Below are 26,968 nucleotides of genomic sequence, written 5' to 3'. Positions count from 1 at the left end.
CCGCAATAAAGCTTATTCAGCTTGAAGGAGGCCTGGATAAGGCAGACTTTATTGCAGCTGCAGCAGTCTTTTTACGCATCCTGGAAACAAGCTTGATGCTGAACGCCTTTTCCAGCCCCTGGGCCTGATTTGAAACGAACCTTGGATTGACGAATGTGGACGCAGTTAGAGTTGAAATGTCCTGCAGATCGGCACTAGCATACCAAATATGCGGAGAGCCGAAGATAGTGAGTGGGTCCGGGAAATATTGTACATATGGGAAGGATGCAGAGCCAACGCTCTTCATGAAGCGGACTTCATGGCCAATCGTACACGCCAAAGGAAGATCCCAAACGTACGGAGAGAACGAGTAATGACAGGATGTTGAGATAGAGATTTTCTTCGCAAAAAGGATAGAAGTCTAGGACTTGTTAGTAGAATATCACTCATGTCCAGGTAATTGAGAGCGGGAGAAGTTAGCAATCGATAATGACAAACTACATTATTCTGCAAGTATTGTCGAACTAGACAAAGAATAAAGCAAGAAGTTGAGGTGTGAATGCAGGGATTTAGGGAGATGGCAAAAAAAAAGAAAGAGACACTGCATACTTGGCTGGAATTTCAAACATTCATTGATATGCATTGATATTCCGCAAAAAAGGTCCAAATACTTTCGGAACCCCTCTATAGAGTGGGATACTCAAGCCTAGTCCTTTCTATAATCTTGTTCCTTTTCTCGCTCCATCAGTTTAAGTCTAGACTTTATATACTTGTATAAGCCAACTACATAGGTAGCTCTACGTAGGGGATTTCCTATGACGGGTGGGGCTTTCCCCTTTGAACTGCCGCCGCTTTAGTGAGGGCGCTCAGACTTAGGCTCACTGAGTCAAACTCAGTCCGGGCTCAGAATCAGTGAGCTGTAGAAGTAGATTACGTGATGGGCGGTCAGAGTCAGTGATCGCTCACACCCTCTGAGGCTCACTTCGATCCACCACCATTTTCAAATTTCAAACGCGATGCCAGCAGAATGGGCAGACCGCTTTCTGTTTACAGAAGCCCAACTATAAACATTATTAGGCACCCTCACATTCATCATCCATCGACCATCTTCACATCCTCCTTCTTCTGTCATCGAGTTTCCTACTTATCCCGGAGTAGCTATGGCTTCCCGACGAAAAGTCGGTAAAAGTGACGAGGTCAGCCCGCTCTGACGCATCATCTATCGCGAGACGTGCCCAAGTCGCTCTTCTGTTCCTCGATGCCGCAGATCTTGAATCAGCTGCAGACTCAGTCGCTCTCAAAAGATCTCTCAGTTTGACCTCAGTTATATCAACTCGGTCCTCTTTCGCCCGCCGCTTTCAGAGTGCGCGTTTTCGACCCCATCTTCAGCTAGTGAACCAAATCGGCAGTGGCCTCCAAGGTGCCGTCTTTGAAATCGTTGGAAAGACCTATGTCCTCAAGAAAGAAAGTCCAGGAAACGAATTACGACCATCGAATCTCCAGTCCGAGTACAAGATGCATTGTGATGTTTCTGCGGCTTTTGAACTTCACCAAACCTCGACTCAGAGCATCGTCCATGTTCCCAAACCCCATGATTTCATCCTCAAAACTCAAGATGAAGCTTTCTGGACTAAAATATTACCCAAAATCCCCCAGGACTACTGCACTCGTGGGAATGTTGTCACAATGGAACGGATCCTGCCGTTACCAAAGGTTGTACGGAAAGCGATAATCACCTTTTTCTGTGGTCGTTCCTGGAATCTCAACGACACCGAAGTCGAGTATCTTCTCAACAACCCCCAAAACAAACATTGTCTTGCCCGAGTTTATTTGGGTAAAGTCAATGGTTCAATCCGGCGAGAGAATCCAGCCCCGTTGCGAAACTTCCCGCTCTATCTCGACTGGATGGAGGAACTGGGCATCGATACCGTTATGCTTTCTCAGGAAATGGGTAAGGCGTATGCAACTTTGCACTGGGGTGCTGCCATAAATGGCGACGATGTGGAGTTTGTACTTGGAACATCGGCGACAAGGAATTATGGAACGCTCATTGAGTCTCCAGACCTTCATCACCGTACCATCGGACTCTATCTTCTCGACTTTGGTCAATGTGAAGAGGTTGACTTAAAGCAGGATTGTGATACCGTGTACCAAGCATTAAAAGGCGCTATGGTATTGGGTGATAATCAACTGTTCGTTCCACGTGCATCCACTAGCCCGCCATTGTTCGAAGCTTTCAAGAAAGGATACATCGATGCTGGCACTGCCATACTATCTGCCAGGAAACTTAATAAAAAGTTCAACCTGGTCGATTTTATGAAGTAATATGAGGAATATGCCGAAGACTTTGTATACTAATCTATTTATCGCACATTTAAAGATACCCCAGTTCGGGAGCTGCAGAAAGACTTGTGTGTCTCGCTCCTGTGTCTTGCTTCTGTGTTTTGCTTATGATTTTAGCTTATGGGCTTAAATATCTATGGGTTATATGCTCAGGAATATAGTTAATTATAAATTCGAACTAATAGTCCTGGTAACAAGTCTATACTATTGTGAAGGGCTACGGCCGAATTGTTTCAATTGAGCGGTGCCTGCATACTGTTTAGCTAAAGCTTAGAGAAGTGTAAGAAAAAGGGGCGACTCGATATCCAGGGGAATTGATAGATCACATCGCACAGGCCAAGCCTGGGCCATACATCGGGACCTGGCCTGTTACAACTAGCTTTCTATACTCTCTGGCCTTTGACCTCTACAAGAAGCAGCATACTAAGACAAACTAGACTTGTTGTTCCCAGGAGCTTGTGGACTTCAGTCAGAATTTCATAGGATAATGAGGTGAATTGCTCAGTGTGTTTACTCCTAGGAGGTAGTATTGCCACACAATTTTGCAGCTGTTCATGATACATAACTTTTCTTGATAGGGCATTTGAGAGTTCTAAAAATAGGGAGATTTTTGTAAGGGCTATATATCATGCTGCATTTTATTAGGGTGCTTGAGCCAGGCCACTAGCTCTTCTATAAGAAATGCTCAGAGAGCAAATCAGAGCTCTCAGATCAGGCTCACTGAGCAGATCAGAGTGATCAGAGAGCTGCTCAGAGCAGTCACATAATGACCACTCATCCACTCAGCGCGCTCAGAGACATGCTCAGATCTACTCAGTGAGCAAAAGCGGCGCTCATTGAGCACTAAAACAGAAGGGGAAAGCCAAGACTTCGCATAGGAAATCCGCTACATAGGTTTAAGCATTATCACGTGTGACGAGTCACGGGACCTTTAAGGTCATGTGACATTGATATCGATATCACGATTTCGCGATATCTGGATCTTCAACTTCCAGACTTTCACGCCGACAGTATATCATCAAGTAACTGAGCACTAATCCTCACACCAACGGAGTGGTAAAAGTACATGCTGCTTTAGCCTCAGTTACCATAGTCACGGGATAAAATTGGCGTTGGTTGCCTGACACACTTTCGCCTCACTCACTCCTTTGTCCTCCATATTATTACACCAACACGACTCATTTTCAAGCTTGCATCTTGCAACCATTTTGAATTCTTACTGTCACCTTTTGGACTCGATTCTTTTGGTTTTGAATTTTGAATCCTTGAACAGTCTATCAGACTTCGCATCCTTTGGAAATCTACCACTTGCATAATTCTGATCACCATGAACGCCCCAGATAGGTAAGGGCTGCTGCTTTTGTCAGGCTTTCTTGATCTTGTCGCGTGTGCCTTGACCTTTGCGTTTGCCTAATCCTTCGCGTTTGCCTTATCTTTCACCATCTATTATTTAAGACTTTATCTTTCCGCGTCTTCATTCTTAATCTACCATCTATTCAAATGCCATCAGCAATGGACACTACGACAGCCCAAAAAGCTTCAAAAGGCCCCCAAGGGCTTAAAGGTCAAGACGAGTACGCTTGGACCAACATGCTCCATCTCATCTTGAATCCTACACCTTGCTTCCCTCAAAATGCTATCTGGTCCTGCTACAAATTTCAAGGCCATTCATGTCTTCTGACTGACCCGAGGGCATTGATGAGGTCGTGACGACACCGTTCACATGATCAGCTTTGTTCCGCTCAACGGTTTCGTCTATTTTGCCGAATTTTGGCAGGAATTTGTTTATTGGATCATTTTGGCCACTTTCTCCATTTTTCCCAGCTCGTTCGTTTTTCTCTGATTTTGATTCCCTCTATTGTTGTCCCACCCCCATCTTTCCTTTCAACTCAGGACGAAACAACTTGAAATGGTTAATCCGCGCGTGTTTACTGGTCTCGATGAGGTACCTTTTGATACTGCAACCAATGCCATCGCGAGATATCGCGCAGGGCGCAAGAGTTCACTCACTTCGCGTCGGGAGTACTACCGTGCTGTCGATGATCGTCCTGAAGCGTTAGTTCGATGGGAGGGTATCCATGTATCACGTATTTCATGTTTCCCGTCTTCCTCTCGCGCCGATAACCCCCATCATGCCCTTTGCTTTCTCACTTCATGATCCACCGGCTGACTTGAATCTCTAGATACGAATCTATTCTTCTTGGCCCCGGCGAGAACAAAATCGACGTCGAGGTCGATACTCGTAAGTCATTGATCCTGCATCCGTAAAGGCATCATGATGCCGTTTTCTGACGTGACATTTTTAGGCATGCCATCTGCCAGCATCTTCACCTTCCACAAGGAGGACCACACCCTCGGCAATCTCCTTTGCTCTCGCCTCCACAAGCATGAAAATGTCATCTTCTCCGCTTACCGAGTATGTTAATGATTATGTCCTTGATGAAAATTGGCCAGTGACACTGACTACGGCTTAGGTTGCCCACCCTCTGACTCCAAACATCGAGCTCCGCGTGCAGACTGATGGCCAGATCACCCCTCGTGCAGCTGTCATCCAGGTTTGCAACAAGCTGATTAAGGAGCTTGGTCAACTTTCCCGCGAATTCACCAAAGAGTATGAACTTCGCAAGATGGCCAATGCCGCCAACCAGCAGCAAACCGAGTAAATCGCCAAAATGCAATTCATTCTCCTGCGTTGAGCCAGATCCTTTCCTCCGACTACCTTTCTAAATCGCAAAACCCCGATTTATTCTCTTGGGGTGAGCCAGATCCTTTTCTTCGACCGTTTCTCATTTTCGTTTCATCTGGCGCAAGGAGCGGTGCTGGAGTTTTTCTTTTTTTGCGTTGTCCGCCATAACCTCTTTTTCTAATTCGAGATCATGACCCGGGATATCCATTGATATCTGATCTTGGATGCTTTGCTTAGCTGCCCCGGCGAGGACTCAATGATGGCTATGATTTGCATCTGGCGGAAAAATCAATGTATCTAGCGCGTTACCAGATACCACATTCAATGCAAAAGCCAATGGCTTAAATTTGCATCATCTCGTAGGCAACACTCGTAGTGTTTGATTAATTTCATGATATTCGAAATCTCCAAATAACAAATACACATAAACCCCATCAACCCCATCAACCCCATAATGACATCCGTATAAAAAGATAATAATAGTCCAAGGCACCCACATAATTATGACTAAGCACACCAATCAGGTTAGTGTGCCTCCGCGTCCCTGCAACAGCGTCATTTGCGTAGCTCCTGATCCCTCTACCCCCTCTCTGCATTTGTTTACTTTCCTTCATCAATCGCTTTTTAGTTCTTGTGCATCTTGTTCTGTCCATGCGAGCGCTGTGTTAATAATGTACTCCTCGTCGAATTCCTTCCTCGGCGGCGGTGGTGGTGCTGGCCGTCCGGGCCAGGCCCCATTCATGCAGCAACAGCAGCAACAGCCCTCATACTCGCAATTCCCACAAGGTCAACAGCAGCCATCAGCGCAACAGCCCCAGCCAACAGGATTTATGGCGCCGCAACCGACTGGATTCGCTGGGCAACCGTCGCCGTTCGGAAACCGTCTCCAACCCCAAGCTACCGGGTTCCCCGCGGGACAGCAGCTGCAGCCTCAGTATACTGGTTTCCCTGGCCAGCAACCACAGCAACAGCAGCAGCCACACCTGCAGCCGCAGCCAACACAACAGCCGGGATTCCAGCAGCCCCAATTTACTGGGTTCCCTGCCCAGCCCCAGCAACCTCAGCCTACGGCGCAACCTCAAGCGCAAGCGCCGCAATTGCAAGTCTCTCAGGCCACCGGGCTCCCTGCGCGATACAAAACCTCGAGCGAAATGGCAAACTCCTTCCAAGATACCGGTGCCTCTGGACCACCTCCACAAGTCCCGCCTAAGAGTGGATCAAAGATCCCCAGTATCCGACTTTCGTTCATTACCGCTCAGGATCAAGCTAGATTTGAGCAGCTTTTCAAGTCGGCGGTCGGTGACAGCAAGACAATGGACGGCGAGAAAGCGAGGGACCTGTTGATGCGCTCCAAGCTTTCGGGAGGTGATCTGGCTAAGATTTGGGTTCTGTGTGATTCAACCAAGTCAGGCCAGCTGTTCTTCCCAGAATTCGCATTGGCCATGTACCTGTGCAATTTGCGAATCACTGGTCGCGAAGTTCCATCTACGCTACCTGAAACCATCAAGAATGAGGTTTCCAGCATGGTTGATATCATCTCCTTTGATGTTCCCGACTCAGCGCCGGCACCGCCCCCGCGAACCAATGTCCCCAACTTCGAGGCTCACCTCCTGGAGAACAAGTCTACGCCGCCAATTGTCCAACAACCTCAGCCTCAGCAGCCTAGCAACGCGCAACTCTTGAATCAACTGACTGCACAACCCACCGGATTCTTCCCTCAGCAGACTGGTATGCAACCCCAGCAGACCGGCATGCCAGGACAGAATCAATCACAGTTCCTTCAGCCACAGCAGACTGGCTTCCTGACCAACCCTCAGCCAACTGGATACTCGGGCCCCCGGCCTCCAATGCCTCCAATGCCCACTGGTTTTGCCTCGGGCCTAAGCCCTGCACAAACTGGCGGACTGGTTGCGCAGCCTACCGGCATACCTGGACAATGGGGTTTCATCAACACTCCTGCACAGGGTCTGCCTAACATTGAGGCCATGAAGCAACAACTTATGCCTCAACCTGGCCGTGAGGGGGGCTTTAACATGTCCGCCCTCTCAGGTAATGCTACTGTGGCCTGGGCGATTACAAAGGAAGAAAAGAAGATCTACGATGATCTATTCCGCGCATGGGACGGTATGCGTAAGGGTTTCATTGGCGGTGAAACCGCCATCGAAATTATGGGACAAAGTGGATTGAACCGCCAAGATTTGGAACGTATATGGACACTAGCGGACCCTCACAACCGTGGTCGTCTTAACATGGATGAGTTTGCCGTGGGAATGCATTTGATCTACCGTGCTTTGAACGGATATCCAGTGCCTAGTCGTTTGCCGCCAGAGCTGATTCCCCCCTCTACAAGACATCTTAACGACTCCATTGGTACGGTGAAATCACTTTTGTCCCAAGATGCGGAGAGCCGTAAAGCCACCGGGGCGTTCTTGCAGCCGCAGAAAACAGGAGTCAGCTACCTGAAGGACCACTCCTTCCGTGGAGGTGGCGGGGCACAATCTGGAGCTAACCGCAAGGATGCAACTATGTTCAAGAATAATGACTCTGCTGGTGGTTACCGTTCGAGTGCACGTCGCCGCGTTGGCAACGACACCCGAACACCCTCACCTGGTGCCTCTGAAGCTTCGCAAAGCGATGAGTTTACTGTCGATCAGCTAAAGAAGAAGATTCGGGAGACCAAGATCATGCTGGATGCAGTTGATTTCCAGGATGAAAACAAGGCTGAAGATGACGACGTTCTCGATCGTCGCGACCGCCGGGAAGCAGAGCACCTCATGGAGCGGATTCGCCGTGTGCAGGATGACATTGATACGCACCCTCACGCCTCATTCCGTAACCTGGACAGTGGAGCAGAGCGACGATCACTCCGCCGCCAGCTGCAAGCCTTCGAAGATCAAGTCCCCCAGGCCGCGTCTGATGTTCGTCGCGTTGAGCGAGAGATTGCCGATGCGAAGCTCGAGCTTTTCCGTCTGAAGGAGGCTAAATCTAACCCGAGCGGTGCTTCTAATATTGTCGGAACTGGCCCTGGTGGCGCCGTCACCGAGGCAGACCGTATCAAGGCTCGCGCTCGTGCCCGTATGCAGGCCCGTGCTGCCGAATTGGCGGGACGCCCTGCCCCAGCGACCGAGGAGGACAATGGCGACTCTGCTCGCCGTATGGAGTCAGAGAGAGCCGATGCCAACGCCGAGAAAGAGCGTAACGACACCATGACCCGTGACGTTGAGGAAAGTGTCCGTGATTTCACTCGAAGCTTGGCGGATAGTATGCGTGACGAAGGAGACAACTCTACTCGTTCGCACGAGCGACGTCGTTGGGAGGATGCCTTGGGTGTTGAGGATATCATCCGTGACTTTATTTATGACCTAAGTCGCACCAGCCGGACTGCGCACGTCCGCAAGGATGAGTATGTCCCAAAAGATAAGATCAAATTAGAAACCGAGCTAACAAACTTTTACAGCCGCGAAAGATCCACCCAGGAGGAACGTTCACAGTATTCATCACCAGCTGCTGAGTCTCCTGCCTCCCGTCCTTCCATGCCAACGCCTACTGGTTCCTCAGGCTCCGTCCCCGCCAGCACCGGCAATACGCATGAAGATCGTGTCGCTGCTGCTAGGGAGCGCGCCCAGAAGCGCATTGCCGAGCGCATGGCCGCTGCTGGCCTGAAGCCTGCCGATGCTGGTGAAACTCTTCAGCAACGACAGGATCGCGAGAGGAAGGAGCGTGAGGAGCGTGTCAAGCGCGCCGAGGAGGAGGATTCCCAGCGAGAACAAGAAAGACAACGTCGTTTGGCCGAGGAGCGTGGGGTCCCTGCCCCAAGCAGCACCGCTGCCGCCCCAAAGCCTGCAGGCAAGAAACCTCCACCTGCGCCTCCGACTCGCAGAGCACGAACCGATAGTGCCGGCCAGGCTGATGCAAAGAAGGCCGAAGAAGCCGGTAAGGCCGAGCATGCTGCCCGTGAGCAAGCTATTAAGGAGGAACAAGCAGCACAGGAAATCGAGACTCATCGTCTTGAGGACGAGTCGAAGCAACGTGAAGCAGAATTTGAAAAGGAGAAGGAGGCCCAAGCAGCTAGACTGCGTGCTCTCGAAGACCAAGTTCGTCAAGGCAAGGTCAAGAAGCAGGAAGAGAAGCGACGTAAGGAAGAGGCCGCTCGACAGGCCAAGGAACAAGAGGCTAGACTTGAAACCCAGCGTGCTGAGCTTAAGATCGCTAAAGAGAGAGAGCTTGAATTGCAACGTCAGCTCGAAGGCATTGATGATAGCTCATCTGACGATGAAGGTCCCGAGAGTGCCTCTCCCAGATTCAGCACTCCTCCACCTATTCCAATTCCAGTTGTGTCTGAGCCCGACCCCGAACCCGAGCATGCTGTCCCGGAGCCCGAGACGGTTGTCAGTCCTGCTGTTAGCTCCCCTGATAGCAGCCGTGCATTCCCTGCCGTCACACCTGATGCCGAGTCAAAGAATCCTTACTTCAAGTCCCTCGGCCATTCCACGGAAGCGGAAGCTGCACAAGCCGCGCAAGCTACTTCGCCGCCAGCAGCACAGTCTACCAATCCCTTTCACCGCTTCACGCAACAATCGCAACAGCCAGAGCCCGCAAAGCCCACCTTCACGGGTGCAGCGCCGCTTGAACGCAAGATCCGTGCCCGTCCTGAAGAGGACGATGACTGGTCTAACGCCGGCTCTGACGCTGATTCATCTGATGAAGAGGAAGAACGCGCAGGTGGTGGCAGTGCTAAGCAACTTGCTAGCATTCTGTTCGGTACCATGGCACCTCCCCGTCCTTTGAGCGCGATGGATGAAGAGAAGGCTGGCTCCAACTCTGCTACTCCTGTACAAGATAGTCCCGTTGCTCCCCCTCCCCCTTCAAATGCTGCTTTCTCTCCTCCCCCTGTGCCATCCGTCGATTCTCCTGCTCCTCCAGGTGGCGCACCTCCACCTCCACCACCACCTCCCCCTGGCGCCCCTATGGGTGCTCCTCCTCCCCCACCACCTCCTGGTGCTCCCATGGCTGCTCCCCCTCCTCCACCGCCTGCTCCTGGTGCACCTGCTGCTCCACCTCCACCTCCCCCTGCGGCTGGCGGTGGTGGCGGTGGTGGTGGTGGCGGCCACTCTGCTCTGCTTGCCTCCATCCAAGCTGGCAGAGGTCTCCGCAAAACACAGACCAACGATCGCAGCACAAGTTCCTCGGCTGGACGTGTGCTGTAAGGAAATAATCGGTTAGAAGAATATATTGTACAGAATTGGGTTGAGATGAGCATTTCGAACATGATTAGCCATGGTTTCTCACCGTTCTTTTTATTTATTATTTTTTCTTTGTTCGTCTTTTTGGAAGGATTCGTGGAGGTTTATTTAAGATATGAGATTCGGAGATGACGAAGGAGGGATGAAGAAGAAAGCAGCTCTGTTAATTGTCATTTACAAATATTCACTAGTATTTTGTTATGAATCGTTCAATTTTCTAACTAGTAGGCTCCTTAAATGTTTGACATTATGACTTGAGGATTACATTTCTACTGAGAATGTCTCTGTTATTGAGCACTCAACTCTATAAGCCCCATATCCAGCTACCTCAATCGGAGTTCCCAACAGGCTGAATCAAAGAGTAACTCGCTGGAGAATTTACCTGCTGAACACCCGTCGAAAGATACAAAGGCGTCATTTCACCATCCTCGCTGAAAAACAGATTAGGTCGTTCCCTTCGATAATAATCAATACTCGACCCATCACTAAACTCAACCGTCGTATTGAAAGCCACAGTCTCCCTATTGAACGTCCACGGTCCATCCCAAGACCGCGAATATGCATGTCGTCCAACATTAGGTCCATCCCCAAATCCTGCATCAGGCAATAAAGAATGAACCAAGATATGGAAGTTCTCCCGCTTATCCACCCAAAAGAAGGGATCTTCGCTAGCTTCCGAGAAAATGGGTTTGCGAGGGTGGATGGGTGTATAGGAATTATCATAATCGGTAGCAGTGGCGATATTGATAAGTTCAGTGCCATTGCAATTATATGGACACCCGCGATACGAGAGGATTGTTTCATCCAGATGTGCCTGTCCAGCCTGAGAGCGAATATGTAATGGACCCGGATTGGTTGTATCAGCGTCCCAGGCCTTATTGTCAAGACCTGGGAATACCTGATCACTCGATGACCAATTTAACAGATCCTCCGAAGACCAAACGCTAATTCCACTCTCTCCATTAAGAGAGTTACCAGGTCCGCAAGTGAAATTCACATCTTGGCATGTAGAAGGTACATTCTGTAAACACCCAATATTGTACATGAGGTACTTCTTGTCCTTCTTGCTCCATATAACGGTTGGATTATGCGCGAACGTAGGAACGATCTCCTGCTTATAGGTATAAGGGCCCATGGGATTGTTGGACTCTGCTCTGATAATATGGCTGTATGGAGTCCAATAGTCTAGTCCGCAGCCGTGCGTGAACTCCGATATGAAAAGGTGGTATTTATGTTTTTCCTTTGGATCTCGGATTATGCCATTGCACCATGATGAGGTTCCTTCTGCTGTGCGGTTGTAGCCGTTTAGACGGGGACCGGGGCGGAGGTCTAGTTTGCCGCAGTCTTGTCCTGTCCAGCCTGGGTCACAGATGCAAGCGTTGTCTTTGCACATGCCGTTTAGACTGCATTGATCATCTGAGTTGCATGCTTGAGTCAATGAGAGGAGGCCAGATGCAATGATCAGATGTTTGAGGTATGAAAACCGGGTCATGACGTGTTGATTTTCCAGAGATATTGACAATAGGGGGGCTGTTGTAGTCAAGGGGTGGTAATTGAAGAAAAGGAGTTTTTTGGGGAGAGCTGGTACTCTTATCACCAACCATTGTTATGGGTATTCACCCGAAGCTCTGCAAGCACAACGACCTCATTCTCCCCGCAGGCTGGGAGACATAGGCTCCACACAATGCGGAGTGTTGCATTTCGGTGGCTATATCCTCGGTAGTCTTAGGAAATAATTGGACAAATGATGTTGGTTGACCCCGCGTCTAGTGCCCGATTAGGAAGAAAGTTGAAGATCAAGTTGCAGTGAGTATTTGCGTTGAATAGTATCTCTGATTTTATTTTCCGATATTTACCCGATTGATTGTCCTTAGATAGACTCAGACGTTGTATGAGAAGAATGCCACTTCAAACTTCTGGTTCCTACCGAGACAATAAATTTAATCAGCCTTGGAGGACCTTTCTACAACTTGAAGAGGCGAAGGTCTATTTAATCAAAATGAATGTACAATACACTGCACTACGGATTATGAGTAAATACCCGAGTTTCTCAATGCATACTATCAAATGATCGTGTTTGTGATTCATGGATGCTATCATTCAAACTTTGATAAAGAAACAACTTAAAATATACCCCGATCTCTATCCAATTGGATATAAACATTCTACCACCCGGCACGTTAGACCTTCGTAACCTCCTCATGAACACTGAACTGGTCATGCTTGCCCTCACTAATCGGCAAAGGCATCTTGCTTCGCTCGATAAATCTCCGAGTCTGAGTTCCAGGTACGAGCCAAGGCTCATTCTTAAACAGTGTACCCATATCTTCGAGTGGAAGCTTCGTCGTCTCAGGCAATATAAGCCAGAAGAAAACGGCATTGGTGAAATTGCAGACACAGAAGATTATGTAGAAGCGCACGCCACCAATATTGTCAATGGCTATATCGGTTATCTGACCGATCATTGTGTTAAAGGCAAAAGAGACCATTGTTGCGATGGATACACCCTTAGACCGAGTTTTTGTGTCGAATATTTCCGCACAGATAATCCAAGTAAGGGGACCGATCGTAGCACTGTAGGAGAAATTGTAACACCAGGTCATTACGATGAAAGCCCATCCGGCTGAGTCATTGTGCGTGGTGCTGGGTGGAAACTTGGAGATCAAGATTGTGGGAATGATCTATCGATTATAAGTATGGAAGATATGATGAGAGAAGTAGCGACAAGGTCCAGGATACATACGAAGAAAAGACAGTTGCCCAAATTTCCGATGATCTGAGGCCATCGACGACCCGTCTTATCGATGAACAACATGCAAAGAAACTGTGCAATAATGGCGATGATAGAGCTGATACCTTGATACTTAAGTGTGTTATTGGTAGCAATTCCCATCTGCTTGAAAATAGTAGGACTGAAGTACTGAATAGCGCTGACACCGGTCATCTGTGCAGCTGCCTGAATCGAGCAAGCCAGAAAGAGACGTCGGAAGCAAGATCGATCTGTAAAAAGCTCTGTATAAGACTTGGCCTCTGCCTCATGTTCATGAGTAATTGAGGTACAGATCTGGTCGTACTCAGTTTGAACCCATGGGTCATTCACGTTGCCGCGAGCGTGTAGCCTGGCAAGAGTTCGGAGACCCTCATCCAGTCTCCCATTGTCAATCAACCAACGAGGGGACTCGGGGAATAGCAAAATAAGAGCGGCTAGGAAGACAGCGGGGATCATCTGGATACCAAGAGAGATGCGCCACTGACGCGAATCTGTCGGGCCAAAGCTGATATAAGTACCCCAGGAAATCCAGGTAGCTACTAAGGAGCCAACTCCAAGCATCAGCTGCTGCAGAGCAGTGACACGGCCTCGAATATCTGGATGGGCTAGCTCAGCTTGATAGATGGGAACAATCATCATTAGGATGCCGACTCTGTGAATACATGACGAAATATTAGTTCGTGATCCGACAAAGGAGACGTGGGAAATTCTTTGACTCACCCAAGGCCTGCAATAGCTCGACCAGCATAAAGATAAGAGATCGTCTGAGCCCCAGTTTGTAGACCACTTGAAAGTTCTGTTAGTAGATTTACGTAGCATAAAATGATTATCCAGTACGTACCCTCCCACTAAAAAGATGACGGATCCCACAAGAATTGTATATTTACGTCCAGCATAGTCACCGAAAGGACCAGCAAAAATAGCGCCGAAGAATGCACCTCCAGTGAAAACTGCAGTGATAGCACCACTCTTAGTACTGTTGACATTGAACTCATTGACCAGTGAAGGACTGGCGATGGCCTCGGCGATGACACCCAAATCGTATCCGTAGAGAATAGCCCCAAACGAGGCAAAGACACAGACCAGAAACTGCAAATGTGAGATATTATTAGAGTTAATCACAAAGACGCCTATTACATAGGTAGTAAGCAAGCCAAAATGGGCGCTGAGGTACATACCTGGTACCATCGGGGAGGAAGTGCCATGGCTGAGAGGCTTGAAGCTTGGTTTTTGAAAAACGCCCAATAGACACAACCAAAATGCTTATACAGCGGGAACCAAAGTATAATATATTTTCCATACAGAAAAGACCTGTCGTTTCAATTATTGTTGATTCTTTAGCTTCTTGGGGCCCAAGTGCCGAGTGCCGTAGTTGCGATGCTCCTATTGGAGGAAATTTATACGGACAAGCCTGGGGTATAAAAATCCCCCGCAGGAGTTTTGCCGGTTGCTGCTTGGGATATAAATGGAGTTTCCGGTTTGTTTATATTATTGCGCCTGGGCTACAAAGCCTGGGCTGACTAGAATGTCGGTTATTGGAAGACCGGACTCGCATGATACACTCTAGGGTAGAGGATTGCGTATGCTCAAGATCACCAGATTCACCTCTTTGCCCTCTAAGATACTCGCCATTGATTAGTATTAGCTGCTACTACATAGTTGACTATATGATGGCCTGGGGATTAGTTCTTTGTTGTTTTCTCCTACTAAATTTCAAGACGGAACAATAAATATCCAGAAAAGCAACGAATGACCAGTTGCTCTTGTCTAAGAAAAAGAAGAGGTCCCATTATTTGTCTAGTACCACTCCTAGAGCTTCTTCTAGCGACATGTCAAAGTTGTCATCGCCCCGCCGGTCTCTAGCATCCTTCCGCGGACCGTTCCACATCATTCTCCAAGGCCCACTTACCGGGTTGGCCTATCTCGCCTTCGAACAATGATTCAAGAGTATTGGATAATATACCATTAGGTCGTATTGGAATCACGTAGATGGTCCAACCTTGGAATGTTCCCAATAACGAGCACTGGTTACGTGGAAGAGGCAGGCGCATTATTATGAGTAAGCTTAGATGCAAATTTCTAATGTAGTAGTATTCAGACCGTAGATATATTCAATGTCCAACAATGGCGCTTCAAAAATCGTATATTGTACATCCCGAAACCTTGGAATAAGTACATCCCGAAAAAATAAATGACTTCAAAATCACGATGCGAGCTCTGCGATTACATTTCCCAATGTACTCACGCACCAGACTGCAACGAGACCCCATCCAATCCTGCGGTCCATCCGCCAATTATTCATGGGAACAACGATAAGAAGCCCAACAAGAACTAACAGCAGAGTAGCACCGCTGATCACCAGCACCTTCGATATTGCGATTTCGTAAGGCACTGGTTGAGGTGAGGTAGCTCTCAAACTCAAAATCTCGTCGTGTCTTTTAACGTTTCCACTGTTTAATGTCATATATAACCCCCCTAAGCCTATGCCGAGCAGGATATTGAGCATTGGTCCACCAAAGCATGCACTGAGAGCCATGACCGGATACCCAAGTCGTGCAACAGTGACGTTTGCGACAAGATCGCCAAGAGAGTTACCAATGGCAAAAACAGTCAAGCCTAAAAGCGAATCTGAGATGTCCAGGATGACACCGATTGTCTTCAGCAAAGACACTACTTCTGTGGCAATAGTGGCGATCCAGGATATTGCAACCAGGAATCCCAGGAGGGACAGGAATGGCCTCCATGAGTATGGTAGTGAATGAGCAGGGGAATCAGACGACTCTTGAGATCCGTATATGCTCTGGTCTGTCATTCTCTGTCGATGCCAAGGGCGACGCCGAGTCGATATGAGAAGAAGGGAAAGAAATGTAAAAGAGAAAAGAAGGGAAATTAAAGACGGAAGAAGAAGATTTCGGGGATTTAGATCTTCATCTAAAGTAGTCCATGCGACTAGGACGAAGAAGAACGGACCGGTAAAAAGTTGGGTGATAACGAGCCAGCGGTTCCAGTCCCTTGACGGCGCAGAAGGAGCGGGGACAGGCGGCGGTGCCGCTGGGAGTTCAGAATCCCACCGGGGGCGGCCAGTATGATCTTGAATAGTTGACTTGCGGTGGGAATGTGAAACCGATAAGTGAGAAATAGGATCGTGCAGATCCTGCACCATAGGGGAGAGAGTGGGACTATCGGCCGGTAGTCTCACTCTCGGGCCACGATCATTGTTTCCATCAGCTTGGTCAATAACTACCTCAGGGATTGAATTCAGCTCCTGGTTAGATTCAGGAGCTTCAGGCTCGATCACTGGGACAGTTATGGTGAGGAGAAAAACACTGGGTGCTGCTACAATCCCTAAAAGCCGACCCATAATACTCTTGGATTTCCATCCGGCTAAAGTTGGAAACAGTGTGCACATAATTTGCGTGGGCGAAGTAAGGATTGAATAGGGCCACCATTGCGTAATGTGGTTTTGGAACGAGGAATTATCATCGCCTATAATTCCAAGACCGTCATGCATGAGTAGTTGTTGTGATGGACTGACTACTGGATTGGGAAGTCGACTGCTGGGTGGACGAGAAGATGGAGAGCCGGAAACATCAATGAAAGCGGGAAATGGTGCAGATGGGCTCTCAGGCATAATGCTGGGTTGGCGGCTAGAGCCCGCACCTCGTGGAGACACCGAAACAGGCGATCGCTCATGCGTTGCCGTCGTTTGGTAATTTGGAGAGTGGAAAGGATTCGGAGGAGCTAGTAGATCTGGAGTGCGTGGAGCCGGCGTGCCCACCGAGCTTGCGGTTGGCGAGGACAGAGCAGAAGACGATGGAGATGCCGTTAACGCAGCATTTGTATCAATACGCGGTACCTGAGGAGTTTCTAGAGGTGCTCCCCGGGGTGTCTCATTGGAGGGCCGTCTCACAGTCAAGCGTGGTCCCTGGTCTTGCTGATGCCCTAGTAGGCTAGGGTCAAGCTGCAGCCCATAAGCATCATTGGCCGATACAGCACGAATCCGCGATGATCCGTTTACACTCGACGGCGATAGGCGGTCATTAGGAGCAGAGGGTCGACTGGCGCGAGGATGGGAAGCAATAGACCGAGTGTCATCTCCATCGTCTGTGTAGCTCGCAATGTTGATCCTTGAATCTCGATTTGTGTTCCTTGATTTCTGCAGTGAGTGCAGCACAGATTGGAATTCCAGTGCTCCAACCAGACTCGGTCGAATTGGATTCATGGTATTCCGCCGGGATCTATTCTGTGGTCGATAGACATGCATGTTATCACTGATTTCTGCGAGATAGCGATTGCGCGTCTCGTCATTTTCGTCCTCTTCTTCCTTCCATGTGGGTACTCCGGCTCTTTCTAATAGATCAAAATCCTCTGTTGATGCGCCACGAAGAAGGCTTCGAGATTCTGAAGCTACTCCTGGATCGTCATCTTCCTCGGCCTCTTCAACATCCAGTTCTTGGTTATCGGGGATGTGAAAATGAGTTCGCGCAGCAAGATCTCTCTCGTACTTGCGACGGCGTCGAACAAGATACCAATGCCAGCTCACTACCATCACAACGTAGAACAGATATAAGCCCACCATGGCAGCCGACTCCCAAACATGAAGTCGGCCGTCAGCTAGCAAAAAGATGCTAAAGCTGATGGCAACGATGAAGTAGCCGACATCTCGGACAAAACTCCGCCGTGCGACCCTGAAAGGCCGTACCAATGCCATAGAACCGGCGACTACAGTAGTGATAAAGCTGGCTGCCCCTATCAGCTCACCAATCGCTAAGCTGCCGCTGTTTGAGCGCATTGCGGCAAATGTGGAAAACACATCGGGACTTCCGTTACCAAAGGCCAGGAAGGTAACGCCAGTCAAACTTTCGCTCAACCCCAGAATGCTTGCCAATGTACTCAAATCGATGCAGAGGAAATCGCTCGCTGCTATCCCGATGGTACTGAAAAGGAGCGACAACCAAAGTATCAGTATAGTGAAAGCTAATGGCTTTGCATCGGATAGGGCGCAGTAGTAGAGTTGCAGGTACGAAAATAGACCATCTTGGTGGTCCGGGCAGTTGTTTTGGACATATGCACATTTGTCTTCGACTTCGCGAACTAGCCGACACTACATGAAGTCGCACAACGAGAGATTTAGTTTTCCATTTGGTTTCACGAAGCTAAACATAGGTGGATCGGGTGTGATCGCGGGGGTACTGTACCTCTGGTTCGTCTTCCCTCTTAGCCAGGAACAAATTTTTGGATGCATATTTAGGCGATCCTCCAATTGAAATGCTTCGCAAGGCCCAGCTCAGTACCACAAGCCCTGTGAACACAAGTAGCGTGGTGTAAAACGGGCGGACCGAATACCGAGGCCCTTTGCGAATGGCAGGCTGCAGAATAGATGGAAGCTGGTTCATGATCGCGTTGGCAGCAACAACATCGTGGGCTGAGGATGTATCAAGAAGGTCTTTGAGATCTTAGCGTATAATCATAGCCTTGGAGCAGTAAACTTGGGACGATCACAAGACACAGCCCCTGGCGTTGACCTGACCTGTTAATGCGGTGAGTGCGGTGATGTCAGCCTAGAGTAGAGCGGAGCTGCAGAAGTGGGCCAGTGCGTCAGCCTGCAGACAGCATGTATCGTTTGGTGATAAGAATTTTGACAGTATGAAGATGCATGTAAAGGATATAGAGAGAAAAGAAATTAAATGCCTAGATACTTGGACAACAAGGATGGGACATCTGGAGTAGTAGGAGCTGGAAGGGAACGTATTTGTTTGGATGAGACAAAGCGATTGCTGCCTTGGTGCCTGAAATTTGTTTCTGCCTGATATTTAAGAATCATTAAAGTTGTTCTTCTCACGTGATATTTGTTCGTTACTGGGTGGTTTGGGTTGCCGTATGTTTGTTGACGTCTCCATGCTGTGTTTTGCCGCCCCTCCTACGCCCGCAACAACCAAACTACATCTCGACCATCGCGCCTGCCATCCCCGACTGGGGGCGACCGCAATCATGCCTCGAGTAGCGAACAAGATCCATCGCCGTTCCAACGGCAACTCCACCCCCCACAAAAACACTCCCGTCAAGTACGATACCCTCCAGATCATGATGCGATGGTGAGATCAACACTAACGCGCCTACTAGAATTCCCCTCAACGATGATATGGGAGAGAAGGCGGCCCGTATGGAGGCCCGTCAAGCTCAATATGATCGTCAAATGAGCCAGATCAAAGCTGCAGTAAAAACGCCGATGCCCCCGCGACGATACACACATAACCGTGATGGGAGCGAAAGTCCGGGAACTCCCCGCGGATCAAGTCATCGCGGTCGCGAAAGTGATGTTAATGGCCGTGCTGTAACACCAATGAAGCGAGTACCTATTTTGGCCAATTTTGAAGAGTGGATGAAGATGGCTACCGATAACAAGATCAACGCAAACAACTCCTGGAACTTCGCCCTTATCGATTACTTCCACGACATGTCGCTCTTGAAAGAGGGCGACGGTGTCAACTTCCAGAAAGCTAGTTGCACCCTTGACGGGTGTGTAAAGATTTATACAAGTCGAGTGGACAGTGTCGCAACCGAAACAGGAAAGTTGCTGAGTGGCTTGGCTGATAGTCGCGACAAGAGATCGCGTGATGCTGATGCAGAGGGTGAAGATGGGGAGGAAGACGAAGAGGGTGAGGATGGTGCGCCGCGCAAATCGCGAAAGAAGGTACAGTGGCCATGGTTAAATTGACAATTCGTTCATCGGCTAATCATGGATCGATCTAAATAGACACGATCACACGAGGCTACACTGGCTGCATCCTTTTCATCTTTACAACTGAAGAAGTTCGAGCTCGAATTTGCGGTGGATCCGCTTTTTAAGAAGGCGTCGGCAGATTTTGACGAAGGAGGCGCCAAGGGCCTGTTGCTAAATCACTTGGCTATCGATGGACTTGGCCGTATTGTTTTCGACAGCAGCGATGATGCTGTGGATGACTCTGCTAAGACAGCAGACGGCGATGATCAACGGGAGTCGGTTGAGCCTGAGTCGCAAGCTGAAGATGGTCAGAATGTAAGACAGCCTGCTCCTCAGGCAGCAAGTGATACTTTCGATAACGAGGATATCGACTTGGCCACCCTGGCCACCCAGTTTTTCCCTGATCTGGATCGCCTTACTGAGCAAGACGTTTGCCCATCCCTCAAAAACTTCGATCTGGGTGATCCCACTGGATCACTGGATATGCCCCTTCTTAAAGCGCCCGAGGATTGGCGGCAAGACAAAAATATGGAAGGTGGAGGCGACGACCCATCCGGGATCATGCTCGATGACGATAATGCCGTTGGCTTCGACGATGATGATGCTTCGTTGGCCGGCTTTGATCTTAGCGGTGACACTGGTTTCGGTGACGGCGGAGAGGTGTGGGCCAGAGAAGCTGCTTTGGAGCCAATGCTTAAGGTTCACCGACTCGAGGATGGCGAAGACGCAGATGGTGACGAGGATATGGACCATGACGCTTCATATGCCGTCTCGATGTCGCACCAGCCAACCAAGCAGGATCACGAAAATATACTCAGCTATTTTGATAACGCACTCCAGAAGAACTGGGCTGGTCCTGAGCACTGGAAAATCCGGAGAATCAAGGACCACACGGCAGCAAGCACGGCAAACTCAGCTCCCAAGCAACGGAAAGAAAAGGAACCTTTCGAGATTGATTTCGGGGCGCCTCTTGATCACTCTATTGCTGAGTTGATCTATACCCCGGCTAGCTCCAACTCGGCAATTTGTTTACCAAAAACGCAGTGGAAGACCAAGGGCCGTAATCTACTACCCGATGACAAACACTTCAACTCGCGCAACTTGCTTCGTCTTTTCCTTAAGCCCAAGGCGCACATAGGTTCGAAGAAGCTTTGGGGCAGACGAACAGCTCGTCAACCAGAACAAGCATCAGGGACTGGTGAAATGGACGAAGCCTTCTGGGCGAATCACAAGGTGGAAGAAAATGCCGACGATGAAGGTGTCGCCGGTGCTTACGATGCTAATTTCTTTGCTGACGACGACGGCCTTGCCTTCCCCAATGGCATGGATCTTGATGATGAAGACGATAACCTACCATTTGCCGATGCACGAGAAATGTTGTCGCCGCCAACCGATGGACCCCCTGGCACATCTGCTGGAGACGGCTCACAAACTGGTCTCACTGCGTTACTAAATATGGTTGGTGCTACACCAGGCCGACCTGGCGCTGGTGGGTACGGTTCCCAACTAGTTACTCAAGGTGGCCGACGCGCCCGCCCCGATTATGTCAACTATGCTCGTGTCGCCAAGAAGGTAGACGTACGACGACTCAAGACCGAGATGTGGAAGGGAATGGGCGAGCGTCTGATCGCTGCCACCGACTTCAGCTCCGCCTCACAGCCCGGAGCCGTGTCCAGTGATGCTCCTGCCGAGCCAGAGAGTGAAGCCGAAGTCCCTGAACCACCGACACCGACGGACGAGAAACCGGAGCAGTCTGAGCAGCCTGAGCAGTCCAAGAATGATGATAGGCTGCGGTTCACCCAGATTATGAACTCGCTGAAGGCCGTTTACCCTGCCGAAACATTACGTGATATCAGCACGTCTTTCGGCTTCATTTGTCTACTTCATTTGGCCAACGAACAAGGTCTTGTTTTGGAGAGTGATATAAGCAAGATTGCCAGCGGCGCTTGTACTTTAGAAGAGATCTTCGTGAGTCGAGACGTCAATGCTGTCCTTGAAGAGGGAGGCATGTAATTTTGTTCTTTGCTTGTATGGTCCACCATCTTCGCAGCATTGAATTGTGTTAGTCATGAGCGATGGGATGAATTGGTAGATTCTCACGGCGTTTGTCGGGATTTTTGTCTTGTTATTATTTGCACAGTGGCGCTGGGGTTTCTTGTCTGGTCGGAAGTTACCATCTTACTAAATTCCAACCTTGAATTTCACATTCTACATTATTATATTGTCCTGGCATAGATTATTTTAAATATCTACTACTGGAAACACGGGTCCTCTACATCCAGATACAACAAACTACACTCAGCTACATCCTAGAAATTAACCCCCAATCGCCCTACAACTTGAAATTGACCTGAACATTGGAATAACTACTAAATAGGATCATGCTAACAAGCTCGATAGAAAGCTCTTTAGGTCAGATATATAGTGACGAGGATAACCATTGACTATGATCATGAAGGAGAGAAAAGGTGTAAATACACATAAGAGTCAAATGACCCCACCATAAGAAAACGAAATAGGTATCTGTGTCATCCAAAAAAACGCCGTACACGCCCACTTTGTGCTTCAAGCTGCAGTGCCAAGATGATTAAAGGGTAGGAAAACCTAGTGTATGTCCAATTTTCCCAGTATGTAGAACTTTCAAAGATGTTATTTTCAAAATTTTCTCTTTTTTTTGGTGATTTTTTTCCTTTTGTGATTTGTTTCTTTTCATCATTTCATTTTACTTGTCTCGAGCTAGATATCTAACCCGTGACAAAGTAACTGCATGATCGCCGTCTTAAAATCGCGTTATTTACTTTAGTAGGCACCGGGAATGGGGACGGAGCCGAAGCTCTGTTCGCCAGGGGCTGCTGACACATGTCCCTGAGGCTGCGGGGGAGGGGATGGTGTTTGAGCGTGTGAGGCATGTGGAGGAGGAGCGAATTCCTCCTGCGCAGCACGAGGGGTGGGTTGCTGAACCCGAATAGGAGGAGCTTGGAGCTGGAATGACGGTGTTGGGCGGGTTGGAGACAGTGGTGCGGCATACTGAGTTGGGGCAGCAGTAGCAATCTGGGGTGGGGGACCACCCTCGCCCTTCTCAAGGTCGATGCCCTGGGCCCCTGTGAATGGGGACTTGGGTGGATATGATGAGAAGCCTGGGAAGCCGGGGGTATTGGGAGCGGCTTGGCAGTGCAACTGGGCGAGGTACATGTCTGAACGGGCCTGGTCGCGCTTGTTCATAGATTTCATAAGACGGCGCTTAGACCACATACGGTAGAAGACGACGACGTAGATGAGGATTACGAGGAGTTCAATGACAACTTCAATGACGGCACAGACGAGACCCCAGTCCTATGAGAAATGTTATTAGTTCGCGTGGTTCGTAAAATATAGACACAAATGATGGGCATTATAAAGACTTACCTGCAAACGGCACAGTAAAGCGTAGTCGACGGCATCCGAGTAGACTTGCTCGCGAGTATTCTTCGCACATGCCCATCCCCACAGATCTTTGGTGTTTCCACTAGACTTGGAGTGCTCGTAGATGGCAGCACAAACCAGCCACATGATGAAGCTGAAAGTGAAGTAGACGACCGAGATAGTAGTGTAATAGATGGTGAGCTTTTCGGCGCGGTGGTGACCACCTTTAAAGTAGCCCCAGAACACGACCATACAGGCAAGGAGAGAAAAGCAGGCCAAACCAAGAAGTAGCCACTGTGCCCAGGGGTTGGTGTTGGGAGCCCAAACTGTAGCGGTATTACGGTCTGCGAGGTCTTTTGTTGCCATAAAGGTGTGAAGGGTCAATCCCAGCATGGCCAGGACGATCAGACTGCAGCCAAAGTTGACGAAACGCAGGAAGATCTTGGCAATGCGCACACGAAGCTTGATTCTCACATCCCGAGCATTCTCCTTCTCCGCATGCTTCTCGCCCTTCTCGAGGTAATATTCTTCGCGGAAGGTTGGGCTGAGCGGGTTCAATGACATGGCGGACTTGGGGACCTTCAGGTCGGCCCTCCATGGTGACATTGGGGGCATTGAGTCGTCGGTAGGTCTTGCGGGGGTGTTCACGGCTACATAGCCAAATCCAGTATCGGCAACACCTTGCGAGACCTTATCGGGACCGGCAAATGGGTTTGGACCAGAACGCTCGACTGGTGAGTAGATGGTCGTTGCCTCGGCGAATCGGGCAGTGCGAGGGCTCTTAAGTGATGCACCGCTGCTCTCTGAGCTTCGGGTTTCCTTTGTCTGTGTCACTGTGTGGTCTTTAATGGGACCCATACCACTGTGATATGAAGCCCGAGTGAAGTCGTGAGAGACGACGGGCTCATATGTGCGAGGGGAACCATTGGAACTGTCACCGGAAACCGACATGATGGCGATGAACGACGAGCGAGGTTGATAATTGAAATCGACAAATAGATTCGGGTCAAAAGAACCAGCTTTTGACGGTGCTTGGGAGAAGACAAGTCCCAGAAATAGAAGAAAACTTAAACACCAGAGGAGTCGATTGATGGCTGGGTAAGATTCCGAGTGGGTGTGACAACGGCTGAAGCTATATCAAGCGTTGGCAAAGTCACCTTGAACACTGTAATGCAGAAAATCCGTGTCAACAGATAAAACACAAAAAAGCCAGACTTGGCGACGATGGTGATCAGAAAAAGAGAAAGAGAATCAAAACGGCAGATCCGGCAGCCGCCTTGAATATCAATCATGGCCGAATACCCATGGCCTCTGGACGGGCGGGGACTGCAAGCCAAGGTATCCCATCACGTTGGTGCCATGACTAGAGTAAGCGCCGAGGGGACAGCACCAGCAAATTATGGGAAGTGATTGGATGGGTCCTAGGTCCTCAGCGAGCTCGAGTGCATATTCGCACTGCACGAGATGAGGTGTGACTGGTGGGAGAGGGATGATCGGTCGAGCTTGTCACAGTGGAGCAACCAGTAAGATGTGACATGGACCCTCCCGATACTCTCCATTCTGCACGCCCATCACCTCGTCCGGGCGCTAACTCGCCGATCGTCTGGCCAACCACACAGATGGCCGAACCGCTTGAGTGTTTGGTAGGTGGGATTGTCCACTAGAGGGCGGGGGATCCGTTCCTGCTTGATTTTTCGGTCCTCCTATCACTAGTCAACGCTACCCGCTGAACTTGTGCATCTCTCGTCACACTCTCGAAGGAGTCAACAAGAAGCGGTCTGTGCGTGGTTTTCTCCTCCGAAGAGTTTGAACTTCGTTGAAATTAAGCTGAGATAAGGCGTTGGAAGAGCCATTTATTATTTGTATACATAAATAAATCCTCGATCAACGCTGAATTCGGAATTTATGGGGAACCGAGATCTCATTGGACTCACTACCTTCAAAATATATGAATATACTACATCGCTACTAGGTACATGTGTAAATGAGTGATAATCTGTCGGTTATCGAGGCCTATTAACACCAACCATCCCCCCCCCCTGTCAGAATCCCACTGAAACAGTTGTCGCATTGTTGATCGCTGCCCAGCGCTTGGATAAATCCATTGCCAATCAATCCTACTGGTACACTTCGTACTTCGTACCACAGAACTACGTATGTGCAAGGAACCTACGTATGTGCAAGGAGCCTACGTAAACTAGTAAACTAGTGGCAAGCGAGGTGACTTATGTCAAGGTTGTTGTCTATGCCCACTATACTAAATTATGTAGGAAGTAAGTAGATATCACATCCCATCTACTGCCACCCGCGGGTCTAATGTACGCACACAGCAGCACATTGACTAGTAGCTCATTTGACCGGGATCTAATCCAGTTTTTTGCGGTGTCATGTACTTTTTACGCTTTCTCAGCACTTAATTTGAGATTGCTCTAGAGAGCTTCTCATCCAATCAATTTCTCAATCCTTGTCTGCGTCTTCTTGGATTAATCAAGCAGGCGGTAAACGGGAAATGACTATACCGCCTTTTTAACAGCGGGTTCTGCCGACAAAACAATGAAGTCAGATTGTCCACACTGCAAGTTCAAGATGTCGACGGAACAAGATGAGTCGTCTGAATTGACAGACCATACTACCGATGGTGCGACGACGTCTCAAGCAGCCACACTACCGTTGATTCGGGATACCATGACCTTACAGGATGCCCTAGAGCAAGAGGAGGACATGCCTTTAGACCTAGATTATCCCCAGCAGCGGATATACTTCTTTGTGTCCTTATATGGTAACCGTGAAAGAATTGTGAACATTGTGTCATATCACCTTGGTCTAAGACCATCTGACACTTGCTGGCTCGGCGAGGTAAAGGAATGGATACACGGCAGCTTTAATGTCTGCATTCCAGTCTATATCCGCAGACCAAATCAACCCCCGGGGAAGTGTGCTCTCATTAGGCTTCCTTTGCCATACAAGATTGGAGAATTGGAGAACCCCGAAAATATGGACGAAAAGATTCAATGTGAAGCGGCAACTTTCATTTGGATGCAAGAACACTGCCCTGAAGTCCCAATCCCCCAGCTGCATGGATTTGGCCTTGCTGATGCACACAGCTTATATGAGCCTAATTTATTAATACCAACGAGCCACTTTGAAGCTAATGAAATTAATTCGGTTCACGACGCCTGAGAATGCTCCTCTGAATACCAGAGTTGTCTGGATCTTAAACGTGCTTATCATGGCTCATGGGATCCAGCCTACCTTGCCGGTACGTCCGCCATCATCGGCTACGCTAGATTTTGGATATCTAGTCATGGAACACGTTGGCAACCCAGAGGTGCAAATTCTGTCGGAGACCTGGGATGAAGATCGTCATCATCAACTTAAAAGAACCAATCTCTTTGAGTGTCTATCTCATATCATGCTCTCCTTGAGCCGAATACCACTTCATTCTATAGGATCATGGACACTAGACTCGAATGGCTTCTTACGATCTTCCAATCGTCCAATAACTCTTCGACTTCATCAATTGGAAAACGGGCGTATCCCGACCGGTATTCCTCGAAGCTTAACTTATTCGTCAACGGATGCATATTACCTTGATCTTTTTTCAACGATTGGAATATCAAATGGGTCATTGATCTTGAGTGGGCTTGTTCACTACCGGCAGAAACCCTACGTGCTACATACTGGTTGACAGGTCGCTCTGTAGACTGACTGACAGATAATTATCTCGACACTTTCGACCATGCCTATAGAGAGTTTGTGGACATTTTTGAAAGAAGAGAGATCGGTTCCTCCAATTAACGGCATTTATTCGTACAGGACAA

General features: G+C 49.0%; 9 protein-coding genes across 9 annotated transcripts; 5 read left to right on the top strand and 4 right to left on the bottom strand.

Moving 5' to 3' along the window:
- Nucleotides 1-1,139: 1,139 nt before the first annotated feature.
- N7478_002513 (uncharacterized protein) lies at nt 1,140-2,304 on the top strand (the record flags this gene model as incomplete). The annotated part of the gene is given in 2 exon segments (XM_056918727.1): nt 1,140-1,161; nt 1,181-2,304. 2 exon segments carry the CDS (start codon nt 1,140-1,142, stop codon nt 2,302-2,304), a joined length of 1,146 nt encoding a protein of 381 aa, XP_056781885.1.
- A 1,927-nt stretch (nt 2,305-4,231) lies between these two features.
- N7478_002512 (DNA-directed RNA polymerase II core subunit RPB11) lies at nt 4,232-4,985 on the top strand (the record flags this gene model as incomplete). The annotated part of the gene is made up of 4 exons (XM_056918726.1): nt 4,232-4,377; nt 4,506-4,564; nt 4,629-4,738; nt 4,797-4,985. 4 exons carry the CDS (start codon nt 4,232-4,234, stop codon nt 4,983-4,985), a joined length of 504 nt encoding a protein of 167 aa, XP_056781884.1.
- Nucleotides 4,986-5,679: 694 nt separating this feature from the next.
- pan1 (actin cytoskeleton-regulatory complex protein PAN1) lies at nt 5,680-10,215 on the top strand (the record flags this gene model as incomplete). Its single annotated transcript, XM_056918725.1, has 1 exon — nt 5,680-10,215. One exon carries the CDS (start codon nt 5,680-5,682, stop codon nt 10,213-10,215), a length of 4,536 nt encoding a protein of 1,511 aa, XP_056781883.1.
- A 364-nt stretch (nt 10,216-10,579) lies between these two features.
- N7478_002510 (uncharacterized protein) lies at nt 10,580-11,743 on the bottom strand (the record flags this gene model as incomplete). Its single annotated transcript, XM_056918724.1, has 1 exon — nt 10,580-11,743. One exon carries the CDS (start codon nt 11,741-11,743, stop codon nt 10,580-10,582), a length of 1,164 nt encoding a protein of 387 aa, XP_056781882.1.
- Nucleotides 11,744-12,431: 688 nt separating this feature from the next.
- On the bottom strand, nt 12,432-14,226 carry N7478_002509 (sugar porter family MFS transporter; the record flags this gene model as incomplete). The annotated part of the gene is made up of 5 exons (XM_056918723.1): nt 12,432-12,932; nt 12,995-13,673; nt 13,742-13,807; nt 13,863-14,110; nt 14,200-14,226. The coding sequence occupies 5 exons, from the start codon at nt 14,224-14,226 to the stop codon at nt 12,432-12,434; spliced, it is 1,521 nt and encodes a 506-aa protein (XP_056781881.1).
- Nucleotides 14,227-15,224: 998 nt separating this feature from the next.
- N7478_002508 (sodium/calcium exchanger protein) lies at nt 15,225-18,417 on the bottom strand (the record flags this gene model as incomplete). The annotated part of the gene is made up of 2 exons (XM_056918722.1): nt 15,225-18,125; nt 18,220-18,417. The coding sequence occupies 2 exons, from the start codon at nt 18,415-18,417 to the stop codon at nt 15,225-15,227; spliced, it is 3,099 nt and encodes a 1,032-aa protein (XP_056781880.1).
- Nucleotides 18,418-18,901: 484 nt separating this feature from the next.
- N7478_002507 (condensin subunit BRN1) lies at nt 18,902-21,758 on the top strand (the record flags this gene model as incomplete). Its single annotated transcript, XM_056918721.1, has 3 exons — nt 18,902-19,086; nt 19,145-19,715; nt 19,779-21,758. The coding sequence occupies 3 exons, from the start codon at nt 18,902-18,904 to the stop codon at nt 21,756-21,758; spliced, it is 2,736 nt and encodes a 911-aa protein (XP_056781879.1).
- Nucleotides 21,759-22,544: 786 nt separating this feature from the next.
- Nucleotides 22,545-24,098, bottom strand: N7478_002506 (uncharacterized protein; the record flags this gene model as incomplete). The annotated part of the gene is made up of 2 exons (XM_056918720.1): nt 22,545-23,078; nt 23,151-24,098. 2 exons carry the CDS (start codon nt 24,096-24,098, stop codon nt 22,545-22,547), a joined length of 1,482 nt encoding a protein of 493 aa, XP_056781878.1.
- A 1,635-nt stretch (nt 24,099-25,733) lies between these two features.
- On the top strand, nt 25,734-26,327 carry N7478_002505 (uncharacterized protein; the record flags this gene model as incomplete). The annotated part of the gene is made up of 1 exon (XM_056918719.1): nt 25,734-26,327. One exon carries the CDS (start codon nt 25,734-25,736, stop codon nt 26,325-26,327), a length of 594 nt encoding a protein of 197 aa, XP_056781877.1.
- Nucleotides 26,328-26,968: the final 641 nt, after the last annotated feature.

This window comes from Penicillium angulare (genome assembly GCF_028827245.1).
Source record: "Penicillium angulare strain IBT 27051 chromosome Unknown utg000003l_segment0_segment0, whole genome shotgun sequence".
Taxonomy (NCBI): domain Eukaryota; kingdom Fungi; phylum Ascomycota; class Eurotiomycetes; order Eurotiales; family Aspergillaceae; genus Penicillium; species Penicillium angulare.
This window is presented reverse-complemented; position numbering and strand designations above follow the sequence as displayed.